Source organism: Ascaphus truei, chromosome 2, assembly GCF_040206685.1.
Source record: "Ascaphus truei isolate aAscTru1 chromosome 2, aAscTru1.hap1, whole genome shotgun sequence".
Lineage (NCBI taxonomy): Eukaryota > Metazoa > Chordata > Amphibia > Anura > Ascaphidae > Ascaphus > Ascaphus truei.
The window spans coordinates 65,190,655-65,206,658 of NC_134484.1; the positions used below are offsets into that span (position 1 = coordinate 65,190,655).

Consider the following 16,004-nt stretch of genomic DNA (forward strand, 5'->3'; position numbering starts at 1 on the left):
CTGTAATACAAGGATGAAAACTAAGATTAAAATGATGGCAAAACAATTGCACACCCCTTAACAATTACCCCTCTCCCCCCCCCCCCCCCCCCCACGGACTTAATAAAATGTAAAAAAAACTGTATGTATTAAAAATGTTAATGTTTCATCAATCAGTTTCAGTCATTGATAACGCCAGTCTACAGTCCTCAGATCCAGTAAAAGCGCATTAATTGTGTCTTTCACTGTTCTGAATTCTTCAGTAGTATATTTACACTGCTTCCTAAGGTCATCTAAAATAGCTCTCCTCAAAATTTTAAGACTAGCCTTCTTACCATGTGAGCCATCAAAGTTCACGTCTGGCCCACTCAGCATAACGTTGGAAAGGCACATGATGTTGGAATATTAATTGTGCAAATTGATGTGGCTGTCCCCGGCAGTGTGTCAGAAAAGAATGAAACTGGCACTCCAGCGGACTAAAAACGTATAGTGAAGGTTCAATACAAGGATCAACGTTTCACCCTGCAGCGCGTACCACATTTTAATCTGCTCTGTAACTGTTACATACGCCTATAATATATATTAACTCTAACTGTGCATGCAATGTCTTGTACATAATGTATTCCTTGTTCACTTGTGTAACTATGTATTGTTACCCTGTATTATTTGTCATCATAACTCTGTGCCCAGGACATACTTGAAAATGAGGTAACTCTCAATGTATTATCCTGGTAAAACATTTTATAAATAAATATAACAAATAAATATCATTCCAAATTTTTCTGGGGTATTGTGGAAAGGGGGATGTTATCTACTTGATCCCATGGACTAAGAAACAGGTGTGTTTACGCCTTTCTAGTTCAGGTGCCACAGGTGCGCTTTGGCAAACAGGCACAGGTAACTGCTCCAGGATGCCACTTTCTTTCAGGTCATCATTCTCAGTAGCATGGGGATCACAGGCACAATGTCATTGTCGATGAATGAGCAGGATGGTATGTACGTGCTGGATGGGATTCTTACCTTGCTTGGAGTCACATTGGGGGTGGGGTGGGGGGAGAAGAGGCTTCCTTAAGATATCGAGGTCTCTCTTGCAGCAGTCTATCAACAAATAGAGACAGTCCATACGCCTCACCATATGGTCCACCCTCTCTAAAATAAAGTTACATTTTTTTGTCCATTTTGTTTACATTAAGTCCAGTATTTGCTCCTGCTCAGGTGCCTGTGCATGATCAGTGGCAGGTCTGCTCACGTGTGCAAGGTATACAGGCATAACAATTGTAAAAAAAAAAAAAACACTTGACAATGAAATGCTATCCCTGAAGAAGGCACTAGTTACAGTTAAACTGGAGTTTGGTCTTTGGTGGGGTGCCTTGGGTCCGTGATGCTGTGAGTTGGGTCTGTAGTGGGGTGCGCTGAGTGCAAGTTGGGGTGAGCTGATTATGGAGTGGGGTGTGATGGGTCCGAGGTGGGGTGAGCTTGGTTCCATGGTGATTAGGGTGCAGAACTTGCTTTCCTGAGAAATTGAACAACTACGGTTCTCTTCTTCTTCCAGATTGGTCCTAGAGCCTTGCCCTTTGGAGTTTTGGGTGCTGCCGGGTTTTGTTTTCCAACGTTAGTCTTTTAACAAGAGTTTTTAGGGTCACGGGTCATCTGGTATTATAGGTGTAACTCGCCCCCACCCCCGCTCCATGTTAGGGTTACTATATGGGTTAAAAGGAGTTAGATACTAAACACCTGCCCCTCTTGGTAAGGTGTTCAACAATGACCAGGCAGAGGCTTAGCTCTGCCCCTTTTCTGTCCAGAGACAGGGGGTGAGGGGAAGGTGATAAATAGGAGAGCAGAAGGATTCCAACTGCCAAATGCTGGGAGGAGAGACCAGGGAAGAATCTCAACTGTAAATAGTTACATTGGGGTAGGAGTCCCCTTTATTGTTTTCAAGAGCAGGGAAGTATACTTTAAAGTAAGGCCATTAGTAAAGGACGTTGGAAAAGTAAATGTTTCCACAGGGGAGATCAGTTTTCATTAGGGGTTACCCTATCGGTAGCCCTAGGATTCATCTGAAGTCAGGATCATCTGGAGTTATGACACAGTACCTTCATCAGGATAGGAAAGAATAAAGTGCAGTGCTAGTATGAAGAATTACCCCCTGCTATCTCAGTACCAGAGGACTGCATGTGAGGTGAGCAGGGTAGTATAAAGAGTAATGAACAGGCATAACAATTGTAAAAAAAAACAAACAAACACTTGACAATGAAATGCTGGCCCTGAAGAAGGCACTAGTTACAGTTAAACTGGAGTTTGGTCTTTGGTGGGGTGCCCTGGTTCTTCTTTTTTACAAGTTATATTTAGGACAGGGGGGGGGGGAAGGGATACAAAAGAAAAAATAGGTGCCGCCAGAGGCAAGGTAAGTCAGGTTTACAGAGGCCCTGTTGCTCCCCCGGCACTTAATTTAAATGCCTTCGGGAAGCGCGCGGGGCCTCTGTAAACCCTGCGCCCCCCGCAGTCAGTCTCGCACCCCCCCTGGGGGTCGCGCCCCCCAGTTTGCACACCGCTGAGATAGCAAGCCAGATGTGGTGGATGACAGATTAAAACAGATGAACAAGAGATTTAAAGCGAGGGGGCACCCTACACCTGAACTAAATGAGGAACTGCATAGAACTAATGTCCTGTACCGAGAAGCTCTATTACTACCTAAAATGTTGAACCGTAAACAGATTCTATTTGTTAGTACATATAGTATGGCCAGTCCTACTAATAGTAGGATGATAAGAAAACACTGACGTTTAGTTCATTCAGATCCCACATTACGTAAGGTACTGACAGTCCGCCACAAATAGCCTATAGAAAGACTTCAACTATGACAGATGCTCTTGTAAAAGCCAACTTGGGACCTACAAAGCCCCTGGGGACACATTTTAAGGGAGCTTCCATTAAGGGTACTGTCTCTTGCCTTTTATGTGCCCAGTGTGGGAATGTCCAGAAGGGGCAGACATTTACACACCCATACACAAGGCATAAATACAACATTACGAACTATACCATATGTAATATATATTTGATATAGACTGTGGGATGCTCAAAAGAACCATAAACAGACAAAATATCACTTAATGATTTAAGAGCATGGTACTTTTAAGTAACAGGTATACAGTATACAATAAAGCTGGTGAATGTCCCATAACAGCACACCTAACTGGAATAACTCCCACCTGCAAAAGTGGGGACTTAAACACAATCCTGTGTCCAGAAAATGAATGGTGTGTGTAAATGAAAGGGTCAAAAACCTTTTATAAGCTTGATTGAAGAAATCAAAGGACTCGCGTAATGAGACGTAGTCCAAATCATTTTCCAGATGTCCTCAAGTATTGTGTGCAAATCCGCTGTCAAGGTAAATTGGATGAAGAGAGAAAATAGCAGAGCACTACTCATGTAAAAAAACAGGAGAATAGCATATCCCAATGTGGTTAAACATGAAAAAGATTTATTGGATCAAAGCATGACAAGGGCTGGAGGCCCACACTGACATGTTTCGCTCCAACAGGGCGCTTTATCAAGGCTATAAACTAGCACATACTCACTGGAGCTTTATATACGCTCCAGACGCGCTGTGACTGGCAATCCACGTTGAAGCAGGAGAAACTTCCAACAGCATCAGGTGTGTGACGTCAGCGTGTCTGTGACAAACCTGCTCCGGTGAGCAAACAAAGCATACAACACTCACTATAAAACATATAAAAAAGCAAAATAAATTCCAAGCAAAATAAATTCCAAGATAGAGGTTCTGTAGGTGCCACCCAGCATAGAAGAGAAGGTTAAGGTAGTCAAATCTCCTTAATGCTGGGAAAGATTAAAAATGTACATGCATACAAATGTGCAGAAAGTCACAAAATGAAGTGCAAATATTGTATTTTATATATTCTATTTTGATATATCATGACCAAAGCCATAAACATATAACCAAGGTCATGATACCATCAATAACGATATATCAACATAAAAATAATAATGAAAATAGTAGTACCCTGACAACCTGGTCAGGAACTACAACTCTGCCTTATCCTCCTCTCGATCTACATGCCCCGCTTTCTCTCTGCCGTCCTCGCACTTCTAACCCCAGGCCCTGGCTAAATTCCCACACGCGCCTGCTGCGTTCCTCCACTTGTTCCTCTGAATGCCTCTGGAGGAAATCTCATACTCTCGCAGACTTCCTTCACTACAAATTTATGCTATCCTGTTTCAACTCTGCCCTCTCTCAGGCTAAACAAACCTACTTTTCTTCACTAATCAACACACACAAGTCTAACCCACGCCGACTCTTCTCTGTCTTTGACTCTCTACTCAGACAACCCTCAGCTGCCTCTTCTTCTTCCTCCATCTCACCTCAGGACTTTGCTGACTATTTTAAGGAAAATAAAGGAATGTCGGTCTGTAAAACAGGCCAAAGTATACGGTGCTCGAAAAACAATATTGGCGGTGTAAAGCTGGAACAAACGCTGTAGAGTAAGAGTATAAGTCCAATGGTTTGTAGGTCTAAGTCTGTGTGTCTGTGTGTTGGATTTCATAGACAAATGCCTCTAATAGAGTGAGAGTATAAAGTTATATCAATAACTGGCTGATTACATTCAGCACTATTACGTTGCAGCTTCTTTACTCACGGCACAGCAGACTGGCGATGCAAAATCAAACCAGAGCCCCAATCCTCCACGATGAGTGGCAGTTCCCCTGCGGAAATCCCAGAGGTAGGTAAGCGCGACGTCAGCTGTAGTACACGATCACCAGGTAATGGTCAGGCAATCCCGCCGACTCCGTAATACCCCACGTGATATCGGCGCCGTCTGTATGCGCATCCTTCTCAGTTCAGGCACCGCTGGTATCCTCCAAGGGATGGGTTGCCGCACACCAAAGCAGCTGGGGCGGGGCGTCAGTGAAAATGCAGAGATAACCTTTAGGCAGCGTTTCCAGACCGGTGTGCATCCAGGTGGGTAATCAGCAATATCTTTGTCCAAGTAGGAACCGGAGCACAGCCACACCAGTGTAATATAGGACACGAAAGGTTCTTTCAACGATTATTTACTAAAAGAGCATATGGACAGACATCCTAATAACACTCTGACATGTTTCACACACAGGGCGCTTAATCTTTGATAAGTCAATAAATCGTTGAAAGAACCTTTCGTGTCCTATACTACACTGGTGTGGCTGTGCTCCGGTTCCTACTTGGACAAAGATATATTTTAAGGAAAAGGTGGAAGCCATACGTCAGAACATCCCCTCTGTTGCCTCCTCCCATCCCACACCGCTTCCTAACTCTCCTCCTGCCTTCCTTGACTCTTTTTCCATTGTCTCAGAGGAGGATGTGTCACTGCTGATCTCCTCTTCTCCATCTACCACCTGGCCTCTTGATCCCATTCCCTCCCATCTCCTAAAACCTCTTGCTCCTACTATAATCCCTACACTCACACACATTTGTAACTCTTCCCTCTACTCTGGTACCTTCCCTCCTCCTTCAAACATGCAACAGTTATACCATTACTCAAAAACAGTAAGCTTGACCCTACCTGTCTTTCTAACTATCGACCTTTCTCCCTCCTGCCTTTTGTCTCTAAACTTCTTGAACGTCTTATATTCTCTCGTTTGCTCCACTTTCTCAACACCCATTCTCTCCTAGACCCTCTACAATCTGGCTTCCGCACTGCTCACTCCACTGAAACAGCCCTCACTAAAATAACTAATGACCTCCATGCTGCCAAAGATAGAGGTGATTACACTCTGCTCATATTACTTGACCTCTCTGCAGCATTTGGCACCGTGGACCACCCTCTTCTCCTTTACATTCTCCATACTCTTGGTATTCGTAACAAAGCTCTATCCTGGATCTCCTCTTAGCTCTTCCATCGCACTTGCAGTGTATCTTTTGCTAACACCGCCACCTCCTCTATCGATCTCTCTGTGGGGGTAACCCAGGGCTCTGTCCTGGGACCTCTTCTCTTTTCTCTGTACACACTTTCTCTAGGTGACCTAGTCACGTTTCTTGGGTTTAAATATCACCTCTATGCTGACGACACACAAATTTATCTTTCAATCCCTGACCTTACACCTGCTGTACAGACCAAAGTTTCTGAATGTCTCTCTTCAATATCATCCTGGATGGCCATCCGCCGACTTAAACTCAACATGGCTAAAACAGAGCTCCTCATACTTCCTATCAAACCTGGCCCTACCACCTCCTTCCACATTACTGTTGGAAGTACCATCATTCACCCAGTAGCCCAAGCATGCTGCCTAGGGGTCACACTCGACTCCTCTCTCACATTCGCCCCTCACATTCAAAACATATCTAAAACCTGTTGCTTTTTCCTCCGCAATATAACAAAGATACGTCCTTTCCTCTGTTACTCGACTGCTAAAACTTTGACTCAGGTCCTCATTCTCTCCCGTCTTGATTACTGTAACCTCCTGCTATCCGCCCTTCCTGCCTCTCACCTGTCTCCCCTACAATCTATCCTAAACGCTGCTGCCAGAATTACTCTACACTTTCCTAAATCTGTCTCAGCGTCTCCCCTGCTGAAATCACTCTCCTGGCTTCCTATCAAATCCCGCATCTCACACTCAATTCTCCTCCTCACTTTTAAAGCTTTACACTCTTCTGCCCCTCCTTACATCTCAGCCCTAATTTCTCTCTGTGCACCATCCTGACTCTTGCGTTCTGCTCAAGGATGTCTTCTCTGTACCCCCTTTGTATCTAAAGCCTTAAACCTTTCTGACTGCCCCACACCTCTGGAATGCCCTTCCCCTCAATATCCGACTAGCACCCACTCTATTCACCTTTAAGACCCACTTGCTTAAAGAAGCATATGAGTAGCACCTTGGCAAATAATATACACATGATACATAAGCCTTGGCCCCTTGCATACGCACTTACACTCCCACTGTCTCTGTACGTTCTCCCTACCTACCACTTAGATTGTAAGCTCTTCGGAGCAGGGACTCCTCTTCCTACTACTCAGGTGTGTATACAAATGCAAACAATATGTGATCTTGTACACCTTGATAAACTGCTGTTGCATGAAACGCGTAAGTGCGTTCATGTATTGCTTGAAGCTTGCAATTAAATTTTGATCTGCTATTTTGGAGTTTTGCTTTGGATTTTTTTCCTTCTCTTCAAAGGTGAGAGTCGCTGGCTGTGCTCTGCTTTGCACATTACTACCTAGGATCTTCTACACGGACGGATTGCACGTCGCAGATGCTGTGTATGTCCCCAGAAGTCAACAGGTAAAGGGCCTGAGTGCCCTATAATTCTTCCTGTTTGTAATGGACATTGTTTTACATATTATATACTGATTGGGTGTTTTTTGGTGTGTCCATTTCTGTGATTGTCAAGTGGACACCACTAGGCACATACCCCTCTCAGTTACTGTCAGTGATCATTCTGTGGACATTACACTTACATCTGGACTTTAATGGAATAAATGTTTCACAGATAGGACCATATCTGATTGTTTGAGCACCACATTTAACTACTCAACTGTAGTCAGGGGGATAGTAATCTCGCACAGACAACCTAGACGGCCCTATCGGGTGAATGGTCTGGAGACACAAAGGCTATTGCTGTTCTAAGACGGCCCTAAGGCGGGTAGTTGAGATGCCTAGAAGGGGGTGTACATGGGAGCCCCAGGAGCCACTGAAGGAAGGGTCTGCGATACTGGCAGCCTAGAGGGGAGACGTAAGGGTACTGCATAGGGAAGAAGCCCAGAGTACTAGCAGCCAGTAGCCAGACTAAAGAACCACAGAGTGCTTATGATGGACTAAAATCGTGTGCAGCGTATCGAGATGGAGCTTTGATAGCCTGGGGTACAACCTACTCTTGATAAGACTGCTAATCTATATGCTGCAGAGACCACGGGAAATTGATTCCCGTAAGAATCGCAACTCCTGTGGGGTCAGAGAAGGGACTGTGCTCAAGGTGGAGGTTCCATTGTTGGGGGGGGGACAGAGAGAGAATGGGGGAGGGAAGCGAGAATGGGGGGAGGGTGCGAGAAAATGGGGGGGGGATAGAGAAACGGGGGGGAAGGTAGAGAGAGAATGGGGGAGAAGGTAGAGAGAGAATGGGAAGAGGTAGAATGAATAATACTGCATCAATGGTGACACTATGAGATAAATATCATTATAAGATTCATTTTTTAGAAATGTCACTTGTTGTATTAATAATTTTTTGGTCCCGGTTTTTCATTTTCAAAATCTGGTCACCCTAGTGATAGCTAATCTGACAGACTGCATCCGGCAGAAGACTGCGGTTAAACTGTTAGTGCAGAGAGTAGTAATAAACCTGTTCCTGTTTTGCAATATACCTCATGCCTTGTGTGTAACCTTACTGGGGACGCTGCGCTGCTAAGTAAATGTGGGGTATGAACCCCAGAAGCCTGTTCCTGTGTCCCCACTACCATCGGTGGACGACTCAGCCCTCCTGTTGCCAGCAGGTACCATACACCCTGTAATGGCCCCTATCAGCGATTGGGTGGGGGAAACACTGTTACATGTAAACTCTTACTGAGTTGGAGTCATTGAATGTTGGCACCAGCAATGTGATACACTTCAGTGGAGTCTCACTGATACAAATCAGTACTTTTTTAATTAAATGGCATTCCTTTTTGGCCTAAAATCCCCCACACCTCAATGATTTCAGCCCTAGAAGTGTCTGACATCTCTCTGAACACATTACTGCAAACTGCATATCACTGCGCCATGCTGCCAGGCCTGGGAAGTACAAGCACTGGGACTAAATTACATCGCCATAGTCACCACGTGACCGAAACGCACACCTTGCCAACCGCTTTCCTCTTTCTGTCCCTCGTCAGCCGCCGTCTAAGAGGAAGGGGCGGGGCCAGTGCAGAGCTGTTTCCTGAATCCTGCCCGGCTGTGTGTGGAAGGGCACTGTGTCAGGAGCGGAGGTGAGTGGCGGGCGTGTCCGGTGCAGGCCTCAGGCGGCGGGTCACCGGTTATGGCGGCGCCCCCCCTCGGGTTATTCTCTACAGTGCAGATCTGCGGTGTCCTCCTGACGTGTCTCGGGGAGGGATGTGACATAGGCTGGTGTGTGTCGGGGCCGGTGGTGTGTCAGTGTGACCGGGGAGCACGGGGTGATACTGAGGGGTCAGTGTGTGGTGCAGCTGCTTTCTGCCTCACCGGGGACGGGCAGCTCCATCCCAAGGTCACCCGGTCACTGTGACCTCCAGTGTGTGTGTGTGTGTGTGTGTGTGTGTGTGGTTATCTGGCAGGGGACTCTCGTGCTGTCTGCATCTAAAATCCGCCTGAAATCTCAACTCTTCCATTTCATCTAATACAAATTAGTCTTGACCATTATTTTGTTGCCAACGAAGAAGGGAACAAACATACAGAACAGAGATTCGGGATCAGTATGTTGTATGATCTCAAACAAGAGGGGAGGAAGTCACACTTCTTCCGAAGAGCTGACAGTCTCTTGATGTTGGCTTTAACCCTTTTGCTGCCAGTAGGGTCTGTGCTGCATTGCAGAGCTGTGCCGCCGGCCCCTCTGGCAGTGTGTTACGTGTCGGTGTGTTTGCTGCACTGCTCGGTGGGCTGTAGGTTTCAGTAGCTGCATTAATCCTGCGGAAGTGTAGGTTAAACTCGGGCATCTTGTCATGTATTTGACCAACAGGAATTACTTGTAGATGTAATTTTAAAGATATTTAGAAACATCAAAAGAATCTTATGTGCACAGGAAGGGCTGTGAGGTTTTGAGGGCTGGTCCATTATTATGCTCCATATTGTACTGTATAAATAACATGTATAGTAACGATACATGAAATGCAGACGGTTAGCCTGGTTTGTATGATACCACTGTATATATTGGTCTCCTGTCCTTGATCAGTTGCATTAGTTACACTACCTGCAACTGGCTCAGGTCACCTTTGTGGGCAAGGGAGGTTTGAGGCAACTTGAATACAGAAATCAACAAAATAAATACAATGCCGCTTATTTACAATTGAACCTCCTAATTGTTATACAGAGCATTGCTTTTGTCACTTCAGTGCACTTAAAGTTGGGGCAGTAACCCAGAATTTTAAAAAGAAAATGGTGCAAGGGTTTGATATTTCCAATGTGTTGTGGATTGTAGTATTTGGTTTATCACCTGTACAGTGAATAGACTTATCACAGGATTCAAGAACAGAATCCACAGTATGGGAGTTTTAATGGATCAACAAATTTCTTCTTAATCACACAAGTCTGATTAAACTGTTATTCCCAATTCATGAGATGAGGGTGTTCTGGTGCATACAGTAGCTTCTTCAGACTACCCTTGGTCGTTAACTGAGTCAATGGGTATATTTGCCTTTGATACGCCCAATGATGACTAAAGGGACCATCTCGTGTGGAGATCTGATGGAATAAACTTCCTTAGTTGAAGACATTCCTTTCTTTTTTGTGCAAGGCAAGTTGACATGTAATATACACTGTGTTCACATTTCATAAATATTTTTTGTGTTCCATGGCATTATTGGCTTATTTTCTTTGCGAATAGGTGTGAGGATCTATCGTTTCTAGAAACTAGCTTCTTCCAGGATAATCCCTTTAGAATATCTTGACCGTGTGGCTGCCTGATTAAACTATTAATATATCTTTATTATAGTTACAGTGAGTCCTTGCTTACCGACGGATGCCTTATCCAAAGCCGCATAATGCAGTCCGCCGGATCCACTTATCCGCCGGTCACCGCCGCAATTAATATTGGCCCGTTAACCGACGGCGATTTGCAGGACGCATTCCGTCGGATAAGCGAGGGACCGGCTGTATAGGTTTCTCTTTGTCATATATGAAATGACTCTCCAGTTGTGAACTTAAATTAAAAGCAATTTCCAACACTTCTCTTGTATGTCTTTTCAAAGATTTTTAGCCTTGTACAGTACTGTTAAATTAATTTGAACCAATTAGTTTTTTTTTTCTTTATTAATCTTGAGATTGCCCATGCATGATATTTTATATTTATCCATCTGCTATGGTGGTTGCAGCTACTGTCCATAGAATCATTACAATTCACTTTTTTGTCTTGTCTGTATTTTCCTGAACCCCAATGGATAAAACTAAATCTAAACTCTTGATCAATACCCTTGCTCATCCTTGACTGCATTTTTTTTTCTCAATTCGGCAAAGATCTTTTTGAGTTGAGGTGATCAGATTGTAAAAATATTTATAATCTCGCATTCTATGTTTTCAGCTGCAGAAAAAAGTCACCATGTCGTCTGCTCTACTGACGAAACCTCAGATGAGAGGCCTTCTGGCCAAGCGTTTACGATTCCACATCATAGGGGCCTTTGCTGTTTCTCTAGGAGTTGTTGCTTTGTATAAGGTAAGGCACTTCAATTCTTGATATTAAAATAATTTACTCCACTCGTAGGTAGTACTGTACATCTTGACTGTAAATAATTGTTCCCTATTAGAGATTGGGTGTCAATAAAAATGATGTAAAAGTGCAATCGGATTTTATTTAGAAATATCCCAAATATCTATTACTGAGCAGATCCAAAACGAGTCCTTAGCTTGGAAATCATTGTTCTGAATATTTTTAAAATATGGAACTACACCTAGTGGTCCAAAATATGCTACTGCAAAACCGATATTTGTATCCTATACACCAGGGGTGCGCAAACTGGGGGGTGGGAGATTATTCTGGGCGGGGGGGGTGGGGGCGCTGACTGTTGCACAGGCCCCGCACTCTTCCCCCACGACATTTAAATTAAATGCCGGGGGATCGCGTGAGGCCTCTGCAACCTAAACTTAACGAGATTCAGGTGACTGTGATGCGTCGCCATGGCAACGCGGCGTCATTTGACTCCATGGCAAAGCGGCGTCAAATTACGCTGCAGGGTCACGTGACGTCACATGACTCTGTGGCATCACTTGACGCCGGGAACATGGGGGGGGTGAGCACTAAGGGCAGCTGGGAGGGGGGGTGCGCAGCTGCAAAAGTTTGCGCACCCCTGCTATACACCAGTGGTTTTCAACACTCACTTTTTTTTTCTTTTTTTTTTTAAATAAGGAAACCTATACTTATATTGGGAAATTCTGAGCAACACCAACCCTCTCTAATAGCGGATCTGAAAATTGCAGGGAACCAGAGTGTTCCTAGGAACCTTGGTTGAAAAACACTGCTCTATATGCTGTGTGTGGTTTATTGCTATGGTCTCAATTGAAAGAGGTGATACACCTGTGCCCTCCGACTAAATTTCCATAGGGCCAGACTAAAAAGCATTGTGAATAGAAAGAGCTATATTTTCTCTAATAGAAAGCACTGTAGGCGATAAAAGTATGTATACCACAACATCATTTTACATAATTTTAGGGAGGCGTAGTTGTGAGTAAAGACCTATTCAGGGGAACCTGGTTCAATTCCTGGTGTCAGTTCCTTTTGACCTTGGGCAAGTTACTTTATCTCCTTGTGCCTCAAGCACCAAACACACAGATTGTAAGCTCATCTGGGCAGGGACTGTCTGTACAAATTCCTGTGTTGCGTACTGCGCACTGTACTGTAATTGTGAAACGCTTTGAGCCCCATTGAGAGAAAAGTGCTATATGAAATAAACAGGATGATCCAAACGAGGAAAAAGCGGAGCACTGTGAGAAACAAGTGAAGGGGGCTACGAACCTTGCAATGGTAAAAAATCCTTTATTAGTCCAGCGACATCAGGGGAAGATATATGAACAGCTGTTCATATATCTTCCCCTGATGTCGCTGGACTAATAAAGGATTTTTTTAACATTGCAAGGTTCGTAGCCCCCTTCACTTGTTTCTCACAGTGCTCCGCTTTTTCCTCGTTTGGATCATCCTGTCTATACATCCCTTCAGCGTGATCCTCGTGGACTAACTTGGACAGATTGCAGATCATATCTGTTGTAAGTACGCCCATATTTCTTCTTCACTTGGAGACTGTGTATTAGAAGTGACTCTAGGGAGTTAGTCCAGGACTTTTGACAGGATGGTGTGTTCATATACATTCTACTCCTGTATATCCCCAGGACACATTGATTATTGACTCCTTACCTCTGAGTGTACATATATACACACCAACACAGTGGCACTCACTCTAACCTACATGGTTGCTGTTAATCACAAGTGTTCTACATTCTGAGGATGTTGTCATATGAAGCTTGAGCACTGACACAGAGAATTCTGTTTCCCAATCACTGTATCTATATGAAATAAAGTTGTTTGTTTTAAAAGACTTGCCGCTGCTTACAAAATAGTGACGTATGGTCATTTTGAACATTTCCACCATATTGTATTATCTTTGCTTTATGGAAACCTTGCACACGTTGCTTAAACAAATGAAATCAAACCAGACAGGTCAAGAGCCACACAGGCCGTTCGGGGGATGGATTTGGCCCATTGGCTGCCTGTTGAATAGCCCTGGGATACACGAAGGATGTGTAGTTTTCATTTACACAATAGGAATTGTAATATGCATGCCTTCAAATTTCAGTTTGGTGTCGCAGAACCGAGGAAAAAGGCATATGCTGATTACTACAAAAACTATGATGCCATGAAAGAATTTGAAACCATGAGGGAAACTGGAGTATTCCAGAGTGTGCGACCGAAAGGAGAATAAATTGAGCTCCCATTTCCAGGTAAAGTGAAACTTGTGAAGCAAATGTGTGAGCGCTCCGTACTCTACATATGTAATGTTCTTACTGAAAAAAAATCCGCATTCGGTAAGGCAGCTTTCTATATAATTGATGTGTCCACCTAATGGACAAGAAGTTGTAATATTTTGTTTTATAGTGTATACAGTGCTATTTTTTGCACTAGACAAGTGGTTTACAACTTTTTGTTTTGTTAAGGAACCCTATGTGAAATTCTGAGGAACCCCTCTACCTCCCCCCCAACCCTCTCTAATAGCAAGTCTGTATCAGATGCATTGTAAAGAACCACAACCCCCTCTAATAGTGCATCTGAGATCAGAAGCACTGTAAATTATTCTGTATTTAATACAATTTTTTTCAAATGACCAGAAAATGTCAGGGATGCCTGGGGAACCCAAGGGTCACTAGGAACCCTAGTTGAAAAACACTGGCATAGATGCAAAACATCCTTGGTTTAAAAGCTTCTAATGTTAGTTAGTGGTTTGTTATAAAGGAGATAGAATATTGAACTCTTGCGATTCACTTGTTATGAAGGTGAAGCGTAGAATCTATAAACGGAGAAATAAATGAAAGCGATATCAAATGGAGACTACGTGACTTGCCTCTAATTTCTTGCATGTGGATGCATACAAATATGATGGCCTGTTTACACACCTGCTGTAAATGGTGCTATGCTTGACGGTGTATACTGTGCTCACATTTTTATTCTCTGCAAGACAGCCCCTCTGTGCAGTCATAAGTGTATTTCCAAATTATTATTTTTGTATAATGCCAATTAAAACGGCAGTGCGTTACAGGGGAAAATGTATGCAACAAGTAACACTATAATAACACTGGGAGATGAGCTCCAGCTTTACATTTATTTTTGGCTGAGGTTAAATAAAGGTGCAGTTCCTCATCTTATACTAGTCCATTTAGTTTGAGGCAAGTTTCTATAATCTCTTTTTGTGTCTAACATCTGAACAGGTTTTCAGACTATACAACCATTGTATCAAATCGGTATTAAATGAATACCATGCATTTAAAAAATCAAACACAAAACCCCGCTGTTTTCAAAATGTTAAATACAGAATCAAATGTTTTTAATGCTGGTTTTATTATTTTTTTTTGCAGGTGGATTCTGAAGCCTGCTTCCAAATATCCTTTCACATTGATTATATGCTGGACATACAGTACCTAATGTATTACAGTAAATAAAATGCTGTCAAATCCAGTTGAATTCCTCTGAAATATTTTTAATTTCTGTGTAAATGTGCTTGAATATAAATCTGTAAGAACTACTGCATTTGGCATTTATTTAAGTTAGAAGTTTGAAATGAAATGGATGTCGCTGAAGAACTTGACTTCTTCATTCTTTCTTTTTATTTTTGTATTCAACGGGCAGTGATGGATATACAGTGTATTGCCATTGAGCCATAATTCTTTTATTTGTACCTGCGTTTGAAGGCTTTTCCACTAGTGCTCCAAGGCACTTCCCATAGGCCTTCCCAAATTACAGAAACATTTGATACATCTGGGAAAGAATAGGGATTAAAGCAGGCGTATATCAATGTGGTTAAAGTAATGTTACAGGTTCAATTAAATATGGCAGAGGATATACATTTTGTTTGCAGATTAAACATTTGGTGTCCCTAGGTCAGGGGTGAGCAAACTTTTTATGCCGAGCCCCCCTTTTTATCCATGAAATTTCTCGGGCCCCCCCTGCCTGATGTAATCAAAATCACATGACGTCAGCGCACGTGAGCTGGTTCAGCCATTGAGGGCGAACCAGCTTTGTAACGCCCCCGCCACGCGTCTACAAAAAAAGTATTTATAGCACAAATTACATAACTTAAAAATAAATATTATAATATTTGTCTAATAGCGTTCCCATTTCTGCTGTATTATTAATCTCTCTCTTCCCGCCACATTAGAACACCTCAGGACCTCTCTAACCTCTTCCAGTCTCTCCCTGTATTTCTCACTCCCCCTCCAGTCCCTCTCTATTCCTCCCCTCAGTGTCTCCCCCTCCCCCCCCACTCTCTTTCCCTCCCCCCAGTGTGTCTCTTTCTCCCTCCCCCCATTGTCTCTCACTCTCTCCCCTCTTCCAGTCTCACACTCCTCTTCCAGTCTCTCCAACTCCCTGTATTTCTCACTCCCCCTCCAGTCCCTCTCTATCCCTCCCCTCAGTGTCTCCCCCCACTCTCTTTCCCTCCCCCTGTGTTTCTCTCTTTCTTTCTCCCTCCCCCTAGTGTCCCCCTCCCTCCATTGTCTCTCACTCTCCTTCCAGCCATTGCCTCTCCCTCCCCCCAGTGTCTCTCTTGCACTCTCCCTCCAGCCATTGTGTCTCTCTCCCTCCTGCCAGTGTCTCCCTCCCTCCCACCAATGTCTCT

At 43.7% G+C, this 16,004-nt stretch overlaps 1 protein-coding gene across 1 annotated transcript; it reads left to right on the top strand.

Annotated features, from left to right (window-relative positions):
• Positions 1 to 8,816: 8,816 nt before the first annotated feature.
• Positions 8,817 to 14,845, top strand: COX6C (cytochrome c oxidase subunit 6C). Its single transcript, XM_075582635.1, has 4 exons — positions 8,817 to 8,927; positions 11,210 to 11,341; positions 13,473 to 13,617; positions 14,746 to 14,845. The coding sequence occupies exons 2-3, from the start codon at positions 11,228 to 11,230 to the stop codon at positions 13,596 to 13,598; spliced, it is 240 nt and encodes a 79-aa protein (XP_075438750.1). The 5' UTR covers positions 8,817 to 8,927; positions 11,210 to 11,227; the 3' UTR covers positions 13,599 to 13,617; positions 14,746 to 14,845.
• The last annotated feature ends 1,159 nt before the right edge of the window (positions 14,846 to 16,004 follow it).